At 38.4% G+C, this 20,696-nt stretch overlaps 1 protein-coding gene across 2 annotated transcripts; it reads right to left on the bottom strand.

The window, feature by feature from the left end:
* Positions 1-121: 121 nt before the first annotated feature.
* On the bottom strand, positions 122-20,648 carry GNPAT (glyceronephosphate O-acyltransferase). 2 transcript variants are annotated; one of them, XM_062573666.1, is made up of 16 exons: positions 20,541-20,648; positions 17,038-17,229; positions 14,429-14,605; positions 12,680-12,809; positions 9,618-9,745; positions 9,116-9,191; positions 8,472-8,623; positions 8,251-8,381; positions 7,290-7,513; positions 6,592-6,837; positions 5,625-5,704; positions 3,455-3,595; positions 2,426-2,525; positions 2,236-2,329; positions 1,129-1,190; positions 122-804 (listed from the first exon to the last, which is right to left on the bottom strand). In XM_062573666.1, the coding sequence occupies exons 1-16, from the start codon at positions 20,598-20,600 to the stop codon at positions 761-763; spliced, it is 2,037 nt and encodes a 678-aa protein (XP_062429650.1). In that variant the 5' UTR covers positions 20,601-20,648; the 3' UTR covers positions 122-760. The 2 variants fall into 2 exon arrangements, with proteins under 2 accessions (XP_062429650.1, XP_062429651.1); XM_062573667.1 differs by having other exon boundaries at positions 17,038-17,226; positions 20,541-20,647.
* Positions 20,649-20,696: the final 48 nt, after the last annotated feature.

Genomic DNA, 20,696 nt, shown 5'->3' on the forward strand with positions numbered 1-20,696 from the left:
ACGGCTTAACGGCCAACGGCCCGCGCGCCGCCCCGCCCCGCTGTGAGGGGGCAGCGCGAGCACCCCGCGGGCACCCGCGTCCGCCCTCCTGCGCGGGAAAAGCACCACACGGGAAAAGCGCTGCGCTTTAACTCCGTTTTTATAGGCAACATTTCTGAAGTAATCAAAATAATGCCAGTTGCTTAAAAAAAAAAAAAAAAGAAATAAAGTAAAAAACGCAAAAACAAAATTAGCATTTCTGGTTATGGCCCAAGATTCGTTTTGTGCTCTTCTTTCATAGGGGCCTTATCTTACATACAGCCAGCCAGCAACATCTTTTTTTTTTTCCCTAACTATCACTTTTAATGTTAAGTCTTTAACTTCCTGTCACAGATTCACATCAATGAAGTGTTTGAAATCAATTAAATTCCTTGTTACATGTCTTAAAAAGTATTTCAGTAATGGTTACTATGCACTTCTCTTTAAATATGTATCCAAAAAAAGACAATGTTTAATCCATTTTTAAAAACAAACACAGCAAGAGTACAAATTAACTTCCACCATCAGCACTGACGGTTTCTACGTGGAAACAGAAAACACCCCAGCCGAAGAACATCTTTCTCCGACATGCCCCAGCCTCTCCTGCCACACACATTTCCATGCAGCTCCCAAGCCCAAGGATAAGGCATGAATTTCATTAATTCCCATCCGTGCTCAGGTTTGGTGGTGGTCTGTGTTCTCAGCAGACGCTCGCAGCCACAATCCCAGCATCAAAGACCACTTAGAGTCTTGCAGCCACAGGTTTCTGTACAGGTATCCTAGAGTCTAACAAAAAGAAATAAGTAAACACTACAGCATTAAAACGCTGTAAGTGCCATTCTATTAAACTACTTTTTGCTTTGTTTTTTTTTTTTTTTGGTCATTGGGTTGCAAAATGTTTTCAGTAAAGAAGGGATAGTCAACTACACAGGCAAAGGAATTAAAATAAATAAACAAGACTTTTCTATTGGGATACCATTAGCATTCTCATCCTGATAACTTTAAGGAGATACTAGAAACAATACACAACTTCTAATGTATGTTCATTGTCCAACTTCATTTAGAAACTGAGAAACTCTTCAAATGAGTTAGAGATCATTCAAAACTTACCAAACATTTCCAGAATTTTATTAACAGCTTCTTGGTTTATACTGTAAGTGAATCCATTGGTCCTAGATTTAAAAAAAAAAAAAAGTCTCTTCAATAAATATTTCTCACTCATTTCTATATAATCTGAATAAAATATATTCATAATTTCATCAATTTTTTCATCCTAATAGTATCTGTATCAATTTTAAGGGCCAACTTCAGCATGACAGTCTTTTAAACAGATTGTACTCAAGGATGGTGAAGGTTTCTTTTTCCTCCCTCTTGCTCAGACTGACTCCTTGCCTCTCTCACCCCTTAATTTCTATTATTAGTGACAACTGCAGAAAGGCAACTTTTGTTTGTTTACTTTCAACTAAATAATTTTCAAGATCATCTCTGCAAAAGATCTCTGAGCCAAATCTTCAGCTGATGTCAAAATTAGATACATTCAGCTGATTTATTCCATTTACCTGAAAGGGGAACGTAGCTATAGACATTTATTTAGCACAATGACAAAGCAGTACCTTGTCTGTGTGCTTTCTAAGAGCACTACAAACCTTAACGTGACGTAAGAAAATAAGCCAAGGTTACTGTCTGCCAATTAATTTCTGTGAAACAGTCAAGACACTATGGATATTTGTTATAGCATGATCTACTGTGGTTATGCTCCTAAATATAATAAAAAGCTCTATAGCACAAATGAAATATGTTGGCATACACTTAATGTAATCTATTTCTGTATAGCAATAACTGTTTGTTAATCATTAAAAATAAACAAGACTCGTCTATTTGCTTATCAAAGCCTTGGGAGAAACTCTGAAAACCAAAATATAAAGCACATGATGTCAAAAGAACAAAGCAGCCTGCTAGTGAATTAATAAAATTTGTTACTGGGTCTCACAGGAGTGTTTACACTAAAAGGGGTGCCATTCTGCTTCTATAACACGCATAGCAAGCAGCTCTCCATGTCTTCACTGTGGCTCAGGTAAACCTAATTAACTGTCAGTTGACTGGTGTTCAGGAAATCAGGATTATGGTATATTGCTTAACTCTTATAGCTCAATCATTAACAATTTCCAGTAAGATCACACACGGTCTTTTGTGCACCAAAAAGCCAATGTTATTTACATTTTCTTCTTCTTCACTGCACCTAGCTGCACAAGCGCTGACAAGGCATTTTTCTGGATGTCAGAAGACAATGCTTCGTAACACTGAGTATTCCCTACAGAGAAAACAGAAACACAATTAAAAGCATTATCACTGCTCACCAACAAGCTATGCTTGTAAAATGATCATGTTACATAACAGCTGAACACACCTTTCTCAAGAAGCTGAAAAACAAAGTTGCGGACTCCAGGTATAAACTGCTTCTCAGTAAAGGCTTCTTTTGCTTCTTTTGAGAGGTATCTGAAAATTAACTAACATTACAAAAAAGTTAACACCTTTTTCCTTTTGACTGTCAACTTATTATTATTTATAAGCATGTTCTAATAAGGAAACAACATTATTGTTACAGTTTGAAAAGTGTAGGAGATGGATTCAAAAGGTAACATTACACAAAAGCACCTGAAATTTTTATTACTGTTTAATAGGCAATTTTGAGAATTCTAATATTAAAGTAAAATTCGGTATTACTATAATAGTTACCTTTAGACACTGATTTAACATTTCTATTCTCACAATCAAAAACAGTATCTTTTTAAAGCAATACATGTTTTACACATGGGAAAAAAATGGCAAATCAGTACAGTTCAGTGTAAGTCATACACCAAATCATTAACAGTTCTCTCATCCACTAGGTTCAAAAACCTATGTTCCCAACAATATGCTGTTGGGACAATTTAGACTCATTTTTGCACATACTATTTATTTCAAAACCCTAGAGTTTAGCCTTACTAAATCTGTGGAGAAAGACAAAGAATTAAAAACAAATACCAATGAAATTAAGGACTCCCTGAAAGGCTATCAGATACAAGATGCAAACAAATTTCCACACCTGGCAGGACAACCTATATAAAATTAATTAAGCAAGGGTTCCTCCTAAAGAAGTATAAATGAACCTGGCTGCAGCACACTCTCTGTAAAGTGAATCTTATATACCCACAACGGGCCACTACATTACAACGTAGTTTATTGCTTTAATTGTTTTGAAAGGTCTGAGACAGAAGTTGAAATCAGGATCTTGGAGGAAGGATGGTGTTTAAGATACTTGTAACTGCTATTTTTCAACTCTTGCACTCCCCAGCCATGAAAACACTGACTATTTGTACTACAGAAGAATCACCATTTTAATGGTTTTCCTATAAAACACAGAAAAAAGACGGCAATTTTCTAAAGAAAAACATACCTGATAACCTTCCAAAAAAGGTCTGAACATAGCTGACAAGAAAGATATTACAACATTTCCTTTATCAGTAGGGTAGATTTCTTGCTGAGTTGTTTGAATTGCATCGCATTTTGTAAGTAGAAAACAACCTTCTTCAAAATCCTGGGAGAGGGAAGGATAACTGATACTTTAACATCTTCAGTACACACAGCTACTTTTTTCCCCATGAAAAGACGACACACAACACGATACCACTTCCATTTCTGAAATCGGTTCTCAACAGACCTGAACCAACACTTTCCTATATACCAGAAATACACTTCTAAAAAGGCAGTGGGAATGTGTTTGCAAACAGATGCGCCTAGATGCACAACAGCCCTTCTAGGGGCAAGAAAAGAGGTCATGGCTGCTACTATAACAGCCAGCTTGAGTTCCCTCAGGATTTTGTCAGAAAAAGGCCAGATTGTTTGGTTTGAAGGGACTGGTTATTTTATTATTTTGTTTTGGTGTTTTTAAAGCTGGGGTTTGCTTTTATCTCATGTCCAGTAGTTGTGATAAATGATAACATAGTTGACTGCCCCACTGCTGCCTACCTAAGGCCAAAAGTTACAAATGACAGCAATGTTTCTGACAAAATCTTTTTTCTGCCAAGAGCGGGAGGGAAGAGTGGAGGGAGGGGGTTGGAGATCTCTTCTTGAAATAACAGAGCAACTGCTTCACTTGATTCCAGTGAAGTCAGTCACGCTCACTTTCATTTTCCTTATTCGGTTTCAGTACAAAGGAAAAGGGAAGGGGAAAGGAGCTATAAGAGGCAACAATTGCTAATAGTGAAAACTAAACCCATTTTTTCAGATCAGCAACTATGCCAATCAGCCTTTAAAAAGTCCCAATTCTCTTTTGTATAAAAATCTCTGAGATACTAATATAGTCATAAGCCTCGAATATTCTTATGAAAATTATTCTCATCTCTTTGCTTATGCTGGTAAAGTGACATTTGAATTCTGTCATCATATAATTGGCCTTAATATTTGATAAAAATCACATTTAATCAGTTTAAAATCCAAATAAAAACCTGGACTTGCCAGTTTATATTGGGTGTGACTGTGACTTTTTTTTTTTTTTTTTTACTAATAAACTTGTGCTCACCTGCATTTCAAGTTAGCTAGACTACAGCCATCAAAATTTATATATATATATACACACACACGTATGTATGTATGTATATGTGTACATACACACATACAGAAATACTGAAGCCTTTAGAGTTCAAGGTATTAGAAGAACCTTAGGCACTACATACACGCTACAGTGTTAAATACAGACATACTGTGGATTCAAGGAGAGGTGTGTAGGGAGATGTACTTTCATATATGAGGCATTGAGTGTTGGCAGAGTGCTCTGTTAGCCCTGTCATCCCAGAGCACCTATATGGAGCTTGAAAAAACAACCAATCAGGGCTGCACTAATAGGACTATAATTACCTAGAGGGCAACAGGTACTTACATTTGGAAAAGCACACACTATTTGTCAAAGATAAGGAAGACACACAATAGTTGATCATTAATTGGTATAATTCAGTTTAACTTTTTCAAAATAGTTCCTCTTGTAGTGCCTCTTTGCTACCTAGTCTGCAACAGCTTTTAGGTAAACTTACCTTTTCTGCCCTCAATGAGAATTCCTATTTTGCTTCTGTGCTGACAGAACATACCTGCTCTTTGCTAGAATTCAATTACAAGATCTACCTTAACACTTTTTTCCTCACAGCCTAAAGCTTTCACAAGAGCAGAAGAACACGGTAGTCTTTTCAGTTCATTTTAAAGATTTTTTTCTACATGTACCTTTCTATCTGTGCTGAAAGACTGGTAGTTTTATGCAAAAAAAGTCAAATTTCTGCTACAGTTCATTTCAAGAGTTCAGAATTGGGCAGTTTTACACTTTTTTTGTTTTTTACTGGAGGAAAGAAGGGAGGAAGAAAAATGTACATGCAAGCTTATGGATGCAATATTTTGCAACTAAACAAATATCTGATCTCCACTCTGACCCCCTTTTAAGTTCTCGCTCCCACTTACAGATCAAGCTGATATCTCTGGAAGTATTTATCACAAAGTAATTGTTAGGGAGAGCTCTGAAATTAGATGCTCTTTTAGTTGGTTAAGAACTATCAGTATTTATGTACAAAGGATGATTTTACCTTCAATGAAATGCCAGGAAAGAAGATGAACTCATCAGAAAAAACATCTCTCAAGAAACTGAAGCAATTGTAGACTTCCTCTGAAAAAAAATTATTGTAGAGTACTGTAATTTAGAAACATATTTTACAACATGTAAGTTAAAAGCCATTTGCTCCTCATTTACTCATTTTACCTGAAAGCCATTTACTGAAGAGCCGGGTATGTAGCTTCTCAGGACATGTATTTGAATTTTGTTTGACATTCTATTATATAGTATTTAATACATGTTTTTGAAATGCTTTTCCTTTTTTTTTTTTTTTAAGGAAAGTGTTGGAAAATATCAAAATACTTCAGTAATAGAAATGTGAAGAAGCAAAAAAAATGGGAACTAGCTGTACTTCACGTGCATGTAAGTTGTGTGTAATCTGTAACCTAAAATGTAGGCCTACTAATTGCCAACAAGGTAAGACATTTATCCACTGTAAGTCATTTTACACTCCCATAAAATGAAAGCTTGCTAGAGACAGGAGACACTTCCAAACACAGTTCCACTTAACATATCTGAAATGCAAAAGGTGATTTATGCCACTTTGGGGGCTATTTCAACCTCTGACAGTTCCACAATGAATACTGCAAGAGAAGCAACATAAACACTCTGAAGCATCTACTTCTGAACCATGTTAGTTTTGTATTCCAGATCAATGTAAACAGGAATTGGGATGATCTCCATCTTAATCTGCCCTCTCATTGGAATATTCTTATTTTCAGAAGTATTAAAGGGTAAACAAATAAAGTAGGCAACAAAAATACAGACCCCCCCCAAAAAAAAAAAAAACCACATTGCACAAATGGACCTCATTCAGCGTGCTGCCATAATACTCAGAGGGAGTTCCCACAAACAATTGCAAGAACATTGTGCTCTTCTCACAGGGGACAGTGCAAAGAGCAGTACCGCTGGGCTCTGCTCTTAGGGTTACCCAAAGTTACCTTTTCGGAAGCTGCGTGTCATTTGCAAGGCAATTGCTACCAGAGATGGGCGCACAAACACATTCAGCAACTGGTTCCTGTAGGTTCCACACATGAGGATGGCCAGAGCTCGCTTAAAGACGATTTCCCCTACAGCTCCATCTTCTGCTCCTTTGTCATTTAGGACCACGTGGCCATCGACAAGGCGAGCGACGTTGGAATGCAGGGCGAGGCCAGATGTGACTGCTTTTTTGGCACACAGGTTATCTAGCAGGAAAACATAACACTCAGATGTAAAAGGCAATACATCTCTGCTGGAAGCGCACACGACAGCATCATAGTAGTAGGAATGGAAGTTATGCACGCAATGACTTCCGTGACTTACACTTAAATAGGGTTCAAGAAGACAAACATAATGTAAAGTTTCAGCATGTTTTAATACAATCACCTTGCAATTTTCCCTTTACTATTATTTCTTGAAGTGTGGAGTGAAATATCCGTTCTGCCTCCACATCACTAGTTTTCAAAGTAGTATCTTCTACAGTCTGAAGCAAAACTCTTCAGCTTTTAGCATCATTTTTGCATAACCTAAAAACCACTTACGTCTCACTACCAAGGAAAATATTATACTGTAAAGTCACCATACACTGCTTACATGTAAATATAATTTATCCTTCATAAACAACAAAAATAATAGAAGTAACACTTTCTCTGCATACCAGGCCACTCAACAAATCCTCCAAAAGTTTGTGTTAAGCCTTTAAGCCAAAGAGTCTTTTCTATTAGAAGTTCAAAATCCATTGCTGGCAAATTCTGGAGCAGGACAGCAGCAGCTAGCACCCATGGGCTCAAAACCATGTTTTCTATTTGCAGGAGTTCCATTCTATAAGCTACATCGCTGACAAACTCTTGGATATCCTCAGATGGCTTTTGGGGCAGGTGCCTTGAGGAGGAAGCAGGAGAAAAACCCTTAGTTAAAGCTCTGAAAATCACCACAGTTAAAAATAATACAGCTAAAGCTCTGAAATGTAGGATCTAAACTATATCCTTCATTTGTTCTGTATAGATCTCAGATCGGTAACCACTTTATAGCATCTGGAAAGTAATTCTATCCATGCAGAATGTACAGGAGACCTGAAGCACAGAGTAAAACAATAGCTTCATGATAGTATTTAAAATACAGAACTCTGTATTGACACTGCACATCTGCTATCTGCAGAAAAAGAAATATAAGATACACTCCAATATCAACTTGCAAAAGTCACCCAATCCAGTCAAAGCTACAGCTTCCTGGTGCAGTGCATGATTAAGTTAATAGTTTGCAGTAACAAAGCAAGAAGAGAGAGAAAAGTGAAATTTTAAGTGACAAAAACACTTTATTCTCAAAAAATTCTCTGTAAGAACTTTGCACAGCTCATGTATCATCCTAAATTTTTAAAATGACATTTCCCAACAAGATAAATTGTTACTTGCAGTAGCTTTGTATTTCAGAAACACTCTATCACAAGCACAAAAATCCTGTGCTCAGACAAAATAGGTTCTGTGGTCTAAACAGTTAGATCATGGGAAAGAGAGAAAGGTTAAAAATATACAAGTATTGAAAGCATCTCTCAATTATTTTACAAATGCGAAGACTAAACAAATGCTTCTCCTGTATACAAACCATGAAAGGTGTGGTACCTGGGAACCAAATTATACGGGCATCGATTGATCCTCCCAGATGCTAACGTTCTGAGTGACACTGGCTGGCCGACATAGATATGTATGGTCCCAAAATTGTCACTGAGGATTCTTCTGGCTTTCAACAAGCCCTAAGAAAATGAAGAGAATGAAGAGCAAATTTTAATGCTACAGGGTGCATATACATCCGGCTATGTTCTGTTCTTATGGAATTTACATACAGATGTAGATTCTTTGGGCTTTGGGACTCCTAGGAGTTCATATGCATACAGGGATTCTTCTAATATCCTCTCATAGCTGATACTGATGGGAACAAGGTACGTGTCAAAGACTTCACGTTTAAAAAATGGCTCCATCACAATACTGAGAAGACCTGTGAAAAGGAAAAAAAAACAAGATTAAATATTAAAAGCTGTTAAATGGCATGCACTGTGCTCATGCTCTTTTCAAGCAAGCAGAAGCACAAAATGTCGCCCAACCTTTGAAATACAAGGCAAACACAAGCAATGTATGATTAGCTAGGTGTGGTCTTTTCAATAGCACTGCTGTGCACTCACACCGTATCTTCCTTCTAAGGATTCCTCATTTCTTTTACAACCAGTCAACTTAAAAATATTTCTGTGTTGGCAAGGGGATGCCTAGCGGTTAAGTCTACAGCAGGACAACAGGAGAGAAAGCAGCAGAGTGCAACAGACTTGAATTACCGTTCTTTGTATGGCCTTCAAACTCTAACCACTACTCTGACAGACCTCACCCATTTCCCACCACTTTAACACTCCATACTGTATGAGGAACTTGTAAAGAAATAAGACACTAATGACAATACCCACAAACATGAAGAGCCTCAAGTTTTCAACCAACCTACCAAACTTTGGAGTCAGAGTCTTGGCAGTGCGACTTCTAGTTCCTTCAAGAAAAAATTCAACTGGGGCATAGCCATTCTTAAAAAAAAAAAAAAAGGGGGGGGGGAAAGAAAAAGGTTAGAACAATATTTCTTCTTTACTGCCCCTCAAATTTTTTTGTTAAATTTTTTTAAATGCAAGCCAATCATCTCTAAGTCTATATGCATCCAATGTATTTGCCACACCACACAGTTGAATTAACTAACACATTTTGCCTGTGCATGAGATATAAGCATGTGATTAGAAGCAACTGATGAGGTGTGATTAGATTGCCATCTACTGTTGAACTGTGTAATGGAGTGCACGCATGCTCTTTGCTTGCATCAATATTGAGGGAAAATTCATTTCCTCAGATCACAGTGAAATTTTTGATCATATACCTATGACATCATGAATATTTCATAAGAATCACTGCAACACAGTATTTCTTAAACATATATTTTGATAGTTCAGTAATTTATTTACCCTTAACATAGTTTTCACATATTCAGCAAAAACTGCCCAATAGAGTCTGTTCCCACCAAAGGAACGTCGCATAAAAAAGGCACCTGCCCTTCGTAGCAGCTCACCAACTATTTTCATTCCTAGGAAATCTGGAAAAAAACAAACACAAAACAAAACCACACACCAAAACTCATTGATTAGTATCTGCTAGCAGGGTAAATCATTTTCCCTAAAACACTGATTCAATTAACAGAACAAAGGAGATCCCCTTCAAAAAAGGGGATCCCCTAGTGTAAAAACCTTTACTTGCTTTCAGAAAATCAAGCAAGACATACATAGAAATGACTGATATATATTTTCAAGCTTTTTGCATACAGCATACACTTAGAACAATTCCTTTGGATAATTTAGATGGTCAGATTTCAGTCATGATAAAGACTGTATTTAGTTCATTGTCTCACTTATCTTCAGAAAGATTAGTACCATTTAATACATCCTAGAAGACACAGAAGTTAACTGACTAATTACACTGTATACAGCTTTGTCACTTAAAATCCTGACTCATCACCATTTGGGTGGTGGTGGGAAGGGGGACTAAATGAAATCAATTAAACTTTTGGTAGTTTTCTAGTTTTACATGATCAGGGTCAACACTTAACTTGCCAAAACCAGGCCACACTTTAACAACTTTTTAAGGGAGGCGTTTAAAACAAGAATCTACACATCAGCTGGCCATTTGCTTCTTCAGTCTCCTTGTCACCTCAAACAGTAAAACATCTGAGAACAGAAATTCCCTTGGTAAATAAGTTATATTTCCAACTGCAACATTTACACGACTGCCTTGAAGATCTGATATAATTTTGTAGTGCACATACATATGTGCTTTAGCTATATATGTGTATATACGCATACACACAGTTATTTATACATATGTGCTATTGTATATATATAGCAACATGTTACTGTGTGTGTATGCATATATATCTTACAATAACTTATAAATTAATAAATACCACACATATCTCAAGCGCACACCACCTCACGCTCTCCGTGTCTTGAACATCACTTGCTCCTGGTCCCCGGCTGTGAGACAAATGCAGAACTCAGCACTAGTTGGGTCCCTGCTAATGCAGCACCACATACACTGCGGTGTTACCAGCAACTATTTACCTCACTTTAGCTGATCCCCATATATCTGTTGGTATGGCACCTGGAGTCAAGGGATAACAAACAGACAACAGGCTCTTATCACCGAGACCAGGAGAGTGTCTCTTCGCTCAGCACAAGTACCACTTTGAAAGTGAGTCTGCGTACCACAATTTGTGAACCTCTAATACAACATGTAGTAAATATGATTAAAATCATGGAGAGCTGTGTGTGTTTCCACCAGACAAAGGACTCTAAAATGAGCAACATAACCAAGCACAAAAACCCTAATTTGGGAGAACACTGACATCAAAATATCTAAAATATTAAAAAAAACGTTAATTAATTAAAAAAAAAAAAAAAACGCTAACTCAGTAGTATCTTGAGTGTTTTGAGGCCTATAACTTAAAACGGGTATTGATCTAATCCAGAAGTCAACAAAAGACCACACTGGTACCTACAACGGCACATAAGTAATAACGTGACAGGTCAGCAGCTGCAATTCATTAAAAAAGGCAGCTAAAAGAGAACTCCTGAATTTACCAGAGGCTAACCATATCAACCAGAAGCAAGATACCACTAACTCACAGATCAGCAGAATCTTGCCTTCCCAACCAAACATATTCCCCCAGCTTCTGCTGCTTCTCTACTGGTACACCTAACCTCTCATTTGGAAAAGAAAAACATAGTCTAGCTTCCACCCTTGAAAAATTCCCAACCACTAGTCAAATCTATTCTAGAGCATCAGAAGAGTATTAAGTAAAAAATTTCAGAAGCACACCCTAACTCAGCTCTGTCCTCACTCCTTTTAAGGGGAGGAAAGCTAACCTTAATACAGACCTGAAAATCCTGTCCTTAACTTTTAGGTATCACAGGTGCCTACCCTAAGAAAACACAGTTCCCAAATCTGTGGCACTCTTCATGCAAGCAAGAAGCTCAAAGCAAAGTTCCTGGCATCAAACAGCACATACTGAAAAAGGACAGTGATTCAGGTTGTTGGAGAATTTTCAAATACTTTTTCATTGAAAGCAATGGAAAATTTGTCAATTTGACAGAAGTGACATGTTGCAAGTGCGGTGTGGGGGGAAGTAGTGGAACAGTACCTTATATGTTTGTTTACAGGCTCATTCACTCACTTCCCTTTCAAAAAGATGAACTAGTAGATTACAGTAGAGTAATACATTCCCAGATCTTTGCTAGCTTGCCTGCATGCGTGCAGAACTGCACTAGATCTCCAGCTGCTGTTTGCCTGCTTAGAAGACTTGGTCGACACCACATGTTTCTCAGTTATATGCTACCATACAGTCAGGATTTTCAAGAAGCACATTAAACCTGAAAATATTCACTGTCCAAGTTAAAAAATATATTTTTTTCCACAAATAAAACTGGCTTCCTCTGCTTTAGAATTAAGCATATCTAACAATAGGTCCACTGAGGCAAATTTCATTTTCCAGCCAGCTCTGCTCTCAGCACTTCACATAATGGAATTCTGCCAATGTTTTCAAGAGGATTGGTCATATCAACACCAAGATGATTAGCAGTTCATATCTGGCTACTATGACTGTGCTTAAAACTGTATGAAGTATCACAAAACGCTCTACATATGCAGTAGCTCTTGGCCAAGATTTTGCCCATTTCCAGTCAAAAAATATGTGCAGAAGTCTTCTTCTCAACATCTAGCTTTGCCCACCCTTACATTTGCACTTAAGGCAGTTCCAGTCAAACTGACTACTAAACAGAAAAAACAAAATCACCTTTGATTAGACTCCTCAGCACAGATAGAAAGGCTTTCAGATGCTCTAAGTATCTCATCCAGCAGAGATATTCCAAGACATATTTGGAAGAGAACTTAAAGATAATTACTTATAGTAGCAGCTACCAGACCACTTGCTATAGACTCTCTGAATCCTGAAAACATTGTTAGAGAACATACTTGCCTATTCCTGCAGCAATGACAGGCAGAGCCAAGTCGTATGTATATAGCAAATAAGACAGCATCAAAAAATCTACGTAGCTTCGGTGACTGGGCAATAGTACAACAGGATGCTCTTGAATGGCTTGTTGCAACTGAAAAAAAAATCAAAACACAACATTGTTTCAATATTTACAGACTCACTGTTGAAATTTTCAAATATAGACCTTTGTGCAGCTTAAGACAAACAGAAGTTGATTTTTTGGGGGGTGGTTTCTCCACCGCATGCTCTAAAACCTTTTTCAGTATGGGTCCACCCGTAACAGCAACGTGTGGTTCCCAAGCATCGCAGCACTCATAAGTAGGGGCCACTTCACTGCGTGATAGCATAATCCAAATCCCTTTGATGGGGATGAGAAAACCAACAGCGGCTGCCAGGGCTGACCGCTAAGCCTCCCAGAGAGCGCACCGCACCCTCTACTGCAGTGACATCCCGCAAATGAAACAAGGGGACAGCAGCTCCCCAGGGAACAAACTTAAAGCATTCCCTGTCTCAGAAGCACACAGTGTTTTCATGGACCTTAGCTGTAGGAAGGCTTTGTGGAACGACCAACCTGCTCAGTCATGTAATATTAGCTTTTCACCCCCAATTCAGCTAAATGCATTATTAGATCTACAAAAGCTGATCTAACAGAATCACTGAAAAATGACTGCAAGTACTTCTTACGTGTGCGCTGTATTCCTTATAAACAAAGCTTTCAATCACACTAATATATTCCAGCCCTTAGTTCAGAAATCCACTAACTCTACTTAAATTACAATTCACTATCTGACCGTTTTTGCAACTTACCCTCACTTTTTCTGTCTATGTTCTTGGTCATATATCCATACTCCCTCTAAAACCAGTCCCAGTGTTTCTATTTATATACAGTCGACATAATTATTGCCATATACATGGATAATTGCTCCTAGGATGTACTGCATTGTTTCCTGCTTTATAATGTAAATCAAGTTAAAAGAAAACAAGCCAAAGTTTTTCCAAAAAAATCCAAATAAAAGCTTCTCCTTCCTCTTTGTCTTACATCTCATAAAACAATTTATCAAAATTTGTTGCATGGAGAATTTATTTTAAAATTAAGAATTCAGACCTCTACAGAGCTAGCAAAACAATGACATCACAAGAGTACAAAAAAATTTTTTTAGTTAAAAAATAAAACCAAGAGCAAGATCACAATGCGTCTTTTTTTAGAAAAACAATTATTTATTTTTAATGACAACTCTATGGAAAAAGAGACGTAAATAAGACTGTTCTCATTACTTGTGCTCACAAAACCGTAATTATTTTTATCCTATTAAAAAATCTTAGGCAAACTCATTTCTAAGCATCAAAACAAATGGAATAAAAAAGAATTTTTTCTTAATCTTTCATATATTGTATTAATTTCCAAACATATTCCATGTGCAGATCTATCTAACCTCTGCAAAAGAGGTAAGATGTTTTGTATAAAAATGTCTCCTCATTGTAGGCAGCATCTGGAAATAGCACAGGAAATCATGCTGACTACTTGCATCTGAAATATTTAAACAGCATCTGCCTTTTTCCCCTTTATTGTTTAAGAGATGTAATAATGAACACAAGTGCAGGGTATTGAGTTTTTTTTTTTAATGGATCTTTAAGTTTTTGTATTTGTTACTTGGAATGAAGATTAAAGTCTTTCCTTGAGTGACTAGTAGGAAAGTACTTAGCTTTCCCCCCCGCTTCAACAGTACTCACTCTCTGCATTCCTTCTTCATTTACACAAACTCTCTGAAAAAGCCGTTTAAATATTTTACTCAGAGTAAAGGCAAAAAATCTGACAGCTCCTAATTGCATACTGTGGCCCATCTCATCCAGGATTTCCGTGGCTTCTTCTTGAATAATATCAGGTGACTCTCCTGTCTCTTTTGCTAACTAAAGGGAAAGAAACAAGAAAGCAGTCAGAAGTTGTCCCTTCCCCCCCCCCCCCATACACTGTTCCATGTGCCACAATAATTACAGCAAAACTAGTGTGATAGTCAGCAAAATTTTACTCTATGTGGCAGACAGGCAACTAATCTTACTGAATCTGTTCCATGTCAACCAAAGAAAGTCAAGTTAAAGCTGTTTAAAAATCAAGAATGAACTTAGACATCAATGGCGGGGCAGAGGAGCAACACGTTCCCCCCCCCCTCCCCAAACACACCATCTGAATGTTTTAGCCTATAGTATCTTCAGAGGATGTTTAAGATGAAACAGTAAGAGTATTTCACATATTTCTGGTCTGAAGAAGGTTGTGTGCAATTTTCTTCCACTGGTAAATAAAATAAGCCTATATCCGCAAAGATATTCACAAGGTAAACCTGTGAAGTGCACCTGAATTAAATTTTCAGACTTGCCTGAAGAATCTCAGAACTATCGCACTTGAATTTATTCCTTTGGCAATAGCTAGCTGAAATGCATACAAAACACTGTCTCTACCAGCTTTGCAAATCAATGTTCTCTTGCTGTTGCTATGCACATTTCTTTCTGAATTATCTTAGAATAGACTCAAATAATGGGCATTTCTCTTATTTGATACTCTGAATCTAAAAATGTTTAGCTGAAAAGCTGGTTCTTTACTATTATGGAATGAGGGACAGGCATTTCACTAACTATGGAGAAACAGGAGGCAGGAGGAATGACAAGAAAGAAAAGCGTTCAAAACATGTTTGGCCTCAGTTTAGAGGCCAACACTGCTTACCCATTATTTTTATTCTACAACACATAAGAAAATCCATCTTCTATAGCTACCTCCCTATATCTCCAAGTACCACTTTACCATCATATCTATTTGCTTTAATAAATACATCAGTTTTCTTCCCAAATATTTCCATTTGTAGCTATAACTGATTATTTTAAACACTTAAAGAAGCCAAAAATGTGCTTACACTTAAGCCTAAGATAATCAATCTCTCTTAGAAAGCAATAAATTATTCTTGTTATTCACTAGGGGAAGAGATGTTCTCATTCATTAGAAAATATTTATCACTTAGTTGATCCTTTGTGAATTAAGTGCACATTCACTATAGAGCTAGGCACTTGCTCCCTAAAACCTGGGATAAAGAAATCATACTGGACACATACAAAAGCTAAAATAAACAAATGCACTTTATTTCACACATTGAACGTTACTAGCCTCAGCAACTTGTCACAAGAACAAATTCTAGGATGCTTGTGTAAGCTAAGTAAACTCTGTCCAGACAGGAGGCATGCTAATTGTACAGTGTTGGGCATATTGCGCCAAATAATCCTAATTAGATACTTTCATTAATCTCAAATTCAAAGTTGAGGACTAGGCTGCAATAGCAGGACTGTTAACACCCTTCAACGACTTGGTGCTCGGTTGAAAAATTCTCATCAAAATGTTTTTTCATCAGAAAAACAGCACTTCAAAAGAAAATATCACACAAAAGTTTTCCTGATAAATTCTCTGTAAAAAATTTTTTTTTCAGTAAATGGTTTAGTGCTTCCAAAGTCGAAAGGTTATTTTTTTTTTGAATTTCATATTGCTTAACTCTTCTTCACAGTGGCAACATGACAGCTTTGCAGGGCATGCTTTAATTTGTCATGTCATAACAAATTTTGATATACTGTATGTAACATCAACCATTAAAAAATAAAAAGGATTATAGCAGTCACTTACTCAGGTCTAACCATCTTACACACTTCTGCTGACCTGGAATTATTTTTCTAGAATACTGAAAATACCTACTCTGCTAATTAACACATTCTTATTTCAGTCATTTCATGGGAGATAGGAATCAATTTGAATACAAAATGTTTAATTCATTACAAAATAGTAGCTGCCCTTAATCTTAAATATTAAAATGTTATACCTTAGTGTTTCTAACCCAAAGAAACTGAGTGAAGAGAGAATGCAGCACTTATGACTGATTCATAAATGTAGCATTAGCCTATAAAATTACTACAAGATACTCTTGAAGTGCAGAAATGTCTACCAAAAAAGAGAGTGTTTACGTCTTTCATAATGCTGCTTTATGCCAAGGACAGTGTAGGGGAGGAGGAAAAAAAAAAAAAGAAGAGGTCAAGCACACCGGATATGTTACAGGGTGAACTGTTATATATACAAAATCAAAACATTACTACATGAACTAGTGATCTAGCAGCTTTAGCGGCAGCTCCATGGTAAATCAGTATTTGTTTTTCCTGCCAGAATAGCATGGCTCTCAAGTTACTGATTTATTGGATTGTCTTTCAAACCACAGCCATCATGTTTGACAAGGTCGGCAATAATTTTTTCGCCCTTCTGTAATGCAAAGTTTGGCTGTGTTCAATCTGCTTTCTCTTACAGCACTCAGACTCACCTGCTTGATAACATATTGAACTTGCTCTGAGTGGAGAACAGCACTTTTAATAGCATTTGGCTTACACGGTGAAAGTCCTTTGTAGATCACAGGTGTATAGCATTTCATTGCATATCTCAAGTCACTGGACACCCGTCTTTCCTCCAAGATGTCTTCAAATTCATCTCTTTTCTTTGACGTGAGCTCTTTCTGCTAGGAACATATGAATAAAGAATGAGACACTTTCTTGAGCTATTCAGTGGTCTGCTTGGCTACAGTAGCAAAATTATGATGTGCAACACTTCTGCAATGTTTGGCTTTTTAAGAGTTCTAAAATATCTGCATCCCATACTCTGAGTGCACGAACAAATATTACTTGCTTGGAACAATGCTACAATTAGAAAGAAATTAATCTTCAACCACCACCACAAAAAAAAAAGCTTTCCAGTTGCAAAGACATCCAGTTCACCCTATACCACATTACTTAATCCTGCCCAAAAGGAAGAAGTCAAGAGAACACTTAAGCTTTTAAAGTTAAAATGCCTTGCCTCCAGTCTCTTCATGATTAATAGGTATTACCTAAACAACCTTTTATTCCAACTGTTGCAACTGCATGAAGACATGAATGACATTACAAAAAATAATGCCTGGTACTTTAAGCTGCATCTGGGACCGAGGTGAGCTGTGCTGGCTTTCACCAAGCTCAGATAAAAAGTACAAAAAACATAGCCAGATAGAAACAAAACAAAAAACAATTACCAGCTAAGTCTATGTGATTCATACAGCCACCTGGAGCTAAGCTCTATCATAATGCAACATGGTACGCAGACAGATAAAAAGAGAACACAGTCTTGAGCAGCCAACAACCCTGCTAGGCAGAAAAGTTAGCTGCACATCAAGAACTAGCTTTGGATCCATCTCACTGCAGAAATCCCCATGATAAAACTCTTCCACTAGTATCTCCCTATGTAAGAGAGAGAGATGTCTCCTGTTAGCTCCTGTAACATCGCAACGTGCATGAATGACACTTCAGTCTTTCTAAAGCTGAACTCGTATTCATCTGAGCTTCAACACAGTGGCACCAGCCAGCCAAGCAAGGCAACTGCATGGGTCAGGCTCAGCGAAATACAAACATAAAGGCAACTGTTTAGATTAAGCACATTTTTTAGAAGACACTAAAATAAAAAGGCTTCTGTCTTCCTCTGTCTTGAATGGTAGCACAGGCATTCCTTTTCATTCATTCATTCACTCTTCTCTTCCTATTTACAACCTATACAGAACCAGTCCCAATCTACATAGTGAAGGATAAAACATATTATTTCACCAGCTCTTACAGTGGCATTTTCTGGTCTCAAGATGAAGTCCTGGCCAGCTAACACACACAAACACCAGAACCAGATAAGCAACATGTCCTGTAGCAGCAGCTGGGTGTTCAGCCTTGGGAGAGGGAGTCATATTTCACTGTCAATTGACTACAGTCACATCAGCAACATGATCAAAAACAGCTGACAGATTTAAAATAAGCATATAGCAAACATTTAGTTCCTGTCTGTTCATTAGCACAGAAAGATTTGGCCTAGAAATATCTCCACTTAAGACCTGCAAAAGAAATCCTTCAAAGCCTCAAGTGTATCAAAAGTCAGTTTCATTTTATTAGAGAACACCAACCTTGCTATAATGTTTTTGTAATTTTTCCCCCACACACTGTAATTAAATCTGAATACCAGCTTTCTACCATAGTAGCATTTGGTAGTTTCTAGCTTTCTAGCTTTTCTTTCCACTACCATACTTCAGAAAATTGTCCTGCAGCAACTGCAGAACCAGTCTCTCTATGGACTTTAAAAATAATCAGAAGAGTTGTTCATTTAAAAATGTTAGGCTTTTTTTGGGATGGTTTTGCATTAATGTTTTCATCCTTTCTCCTTCTGCAGCTAAATCAGATGATGCTTTGCAAGAGCCAAGTAAACAACGAGGAGATGAGAAGACTGGAAATAGCTTTTATTACTCTTCTGATGCCACTGATACCTTACTCCAATCTCCTTGATCAAAAATAAAAACAAAGAAAAATTTGCATCCTGTAACTGCAAAAAGATCCTCAGAATAGCATGCAAAATTATCAGTTGGTTCTCCCTGACATGTGTGCTTATATTATTACATGACAAGATGTTGCTCAGAAAATCTAAGCTACGCTTATTTCAATTGCCGAAGTTTAAACCACGTAACATGCAAGTACATGAAAAGCAAACAAAGAAATCCATCATTCAGCTCTGGTATTATTGGCCACATCAGCGATTGCTGCCTGCTACAGCCACTCCAAAACATGTCTCTGGCAAGGATTTTTTTTCAAAGGCCACGGCCAACTGAAAAACCATCACTCTGCCACTTTTCTTACTTTTCATTTCCAGATTTAATGTGTACCTGATGACTTCACATATCGGTGGCTATCTTCACATCCTGCCCTGAAGCAGCGTGGAGGGAACCAAAACAAATACACTTTACCAACTACTAAAGGAGAGTAACTCTCCCCTTATAGTTTAAAGCCAAACTGCTGTCTCAGCTTCAAGCACAGACTGACAGAGAACACATTCAGAAAATGTTCTATTAGAAACTCAGTAATGAGAAAATTGAGGTCAGTTCGTAGTTATATGGAACCAGTTAACTACAAGAGTAAAACTAGCAGGAGCCTAATTTTTTTTTCTCTTTTTCCATATAACCTTTAAAAGCGATAAAATGATGCGCGTAGAGCTGAGGAGACACAAAAGAGAAGTTCAGGAATCTCCCTTGAAACCAGGGGTTCTTTGCCCCTCTCCCCACCTCCCTCCCCCAGCCAAACTCAAGCAGGGAGAAAGGCTTAGCATCTCACACCCAAATCTCCTTGCTTGACGCTGGTAAAGGAGCTGCAGTAAAAAAACCAAGGTCAACAAAGTCATTACAACTGTATCACACAGGAAAATTCATTTTGTGAACTCCAACTCCATGACAAATTTCTAGGACCAACTTTAATTGAAAACTTACTAACAGCAGCACGTTGCACCTGTGCTGGCCAAAAAGTTTCGCCAGACACATCAGTTAAAGATAAGGTTAAAGGAGAGCAGGCCATTTCCATTACCAGCTGCTTCCACTCCACAAGACAGCCACCACGTCCATGTTCCCACGTGCGCTGCGTTCAGACACCTGCTGCAATTACGGCGGCTGTCAGCTACGCTAAACAAACCTAAACAGCCTTCTGACACGGCTTTGAGGCCCGCGGGGCCCGGGCCAGCGCTCCCCGTTACCAGACGGGCCCCAGCGGCAGCGGGGCGAGGCAGATTACGGGGGGAGGGTGTAGGGAAGTCCTTCGTCCTCGGGCTTTGCACAAGCACCGCGGCCCCGGGCAGAGCCCCGGAAACCGCCCGCCGCAACCTCGCAAGAAGGGGGGCTGCGCGCGGAGCGCCATCGCTCCGCTTCAGAGTGAACAGCGGTGGCGGCGGCAGCCCCACTCCCGCCAGCCCCTTCCCGCCGCCGCCGCCGCCGCCGCCGCCTACCGAGTATACGGGCGCCCCTCGCCGCGCCCGCCCGGCCGCTGTCGCCGCCGTCGCCGCCATGGTCGTGCGAGCGCTGCCGCCGCGCTACCCCGTCGCGGCCGCCGCACCACGGCCGCCGCCGCCGCCCGAGGCGCCCATGGCCCCGCGCGGCTCCCG

The sequence above is a fragment of the Rhea pennata genome, chromosome 3 (assembly GCF_028389875.1).
Source record: "Rhea pennata isolate bPtePen1 chromosome 3, bPtePen1.pri, whole genome shotgun sequence".
Classification (NCBI taxonomy): domain Eukaryota; kingdom Metazoa; phylum Chordata; class Aves; order Rheiformes; family Rheidae; genus Rhea; species Rhea pennata.

Bases quoted from the DNA above. Each gene is read 5' to 3' on its own strand.
- GNPAT (XM_062573666.1), bottom strand. From the start codon at position 20,600: ATGGCGGCGACGGCGGCGACAGCGGCCGGGCGGGCGCGGCGAGGGGCG. The intron at 12,810-14,428 runs GTGAGTACTGTT...TTTTTTTTTCAG, and splicing joins ATGAAGAAGGAATGCAGAGA to TTGCAACAAGCCATTCAAGA. The intron at 2,330-2,425 runs GTGTGTTCAGCT...TTTTCTCTGTAG, and splicing joins TTTTCAGCTTCTTGAGAAAG to GGAATACTCAGTGTTACGAA.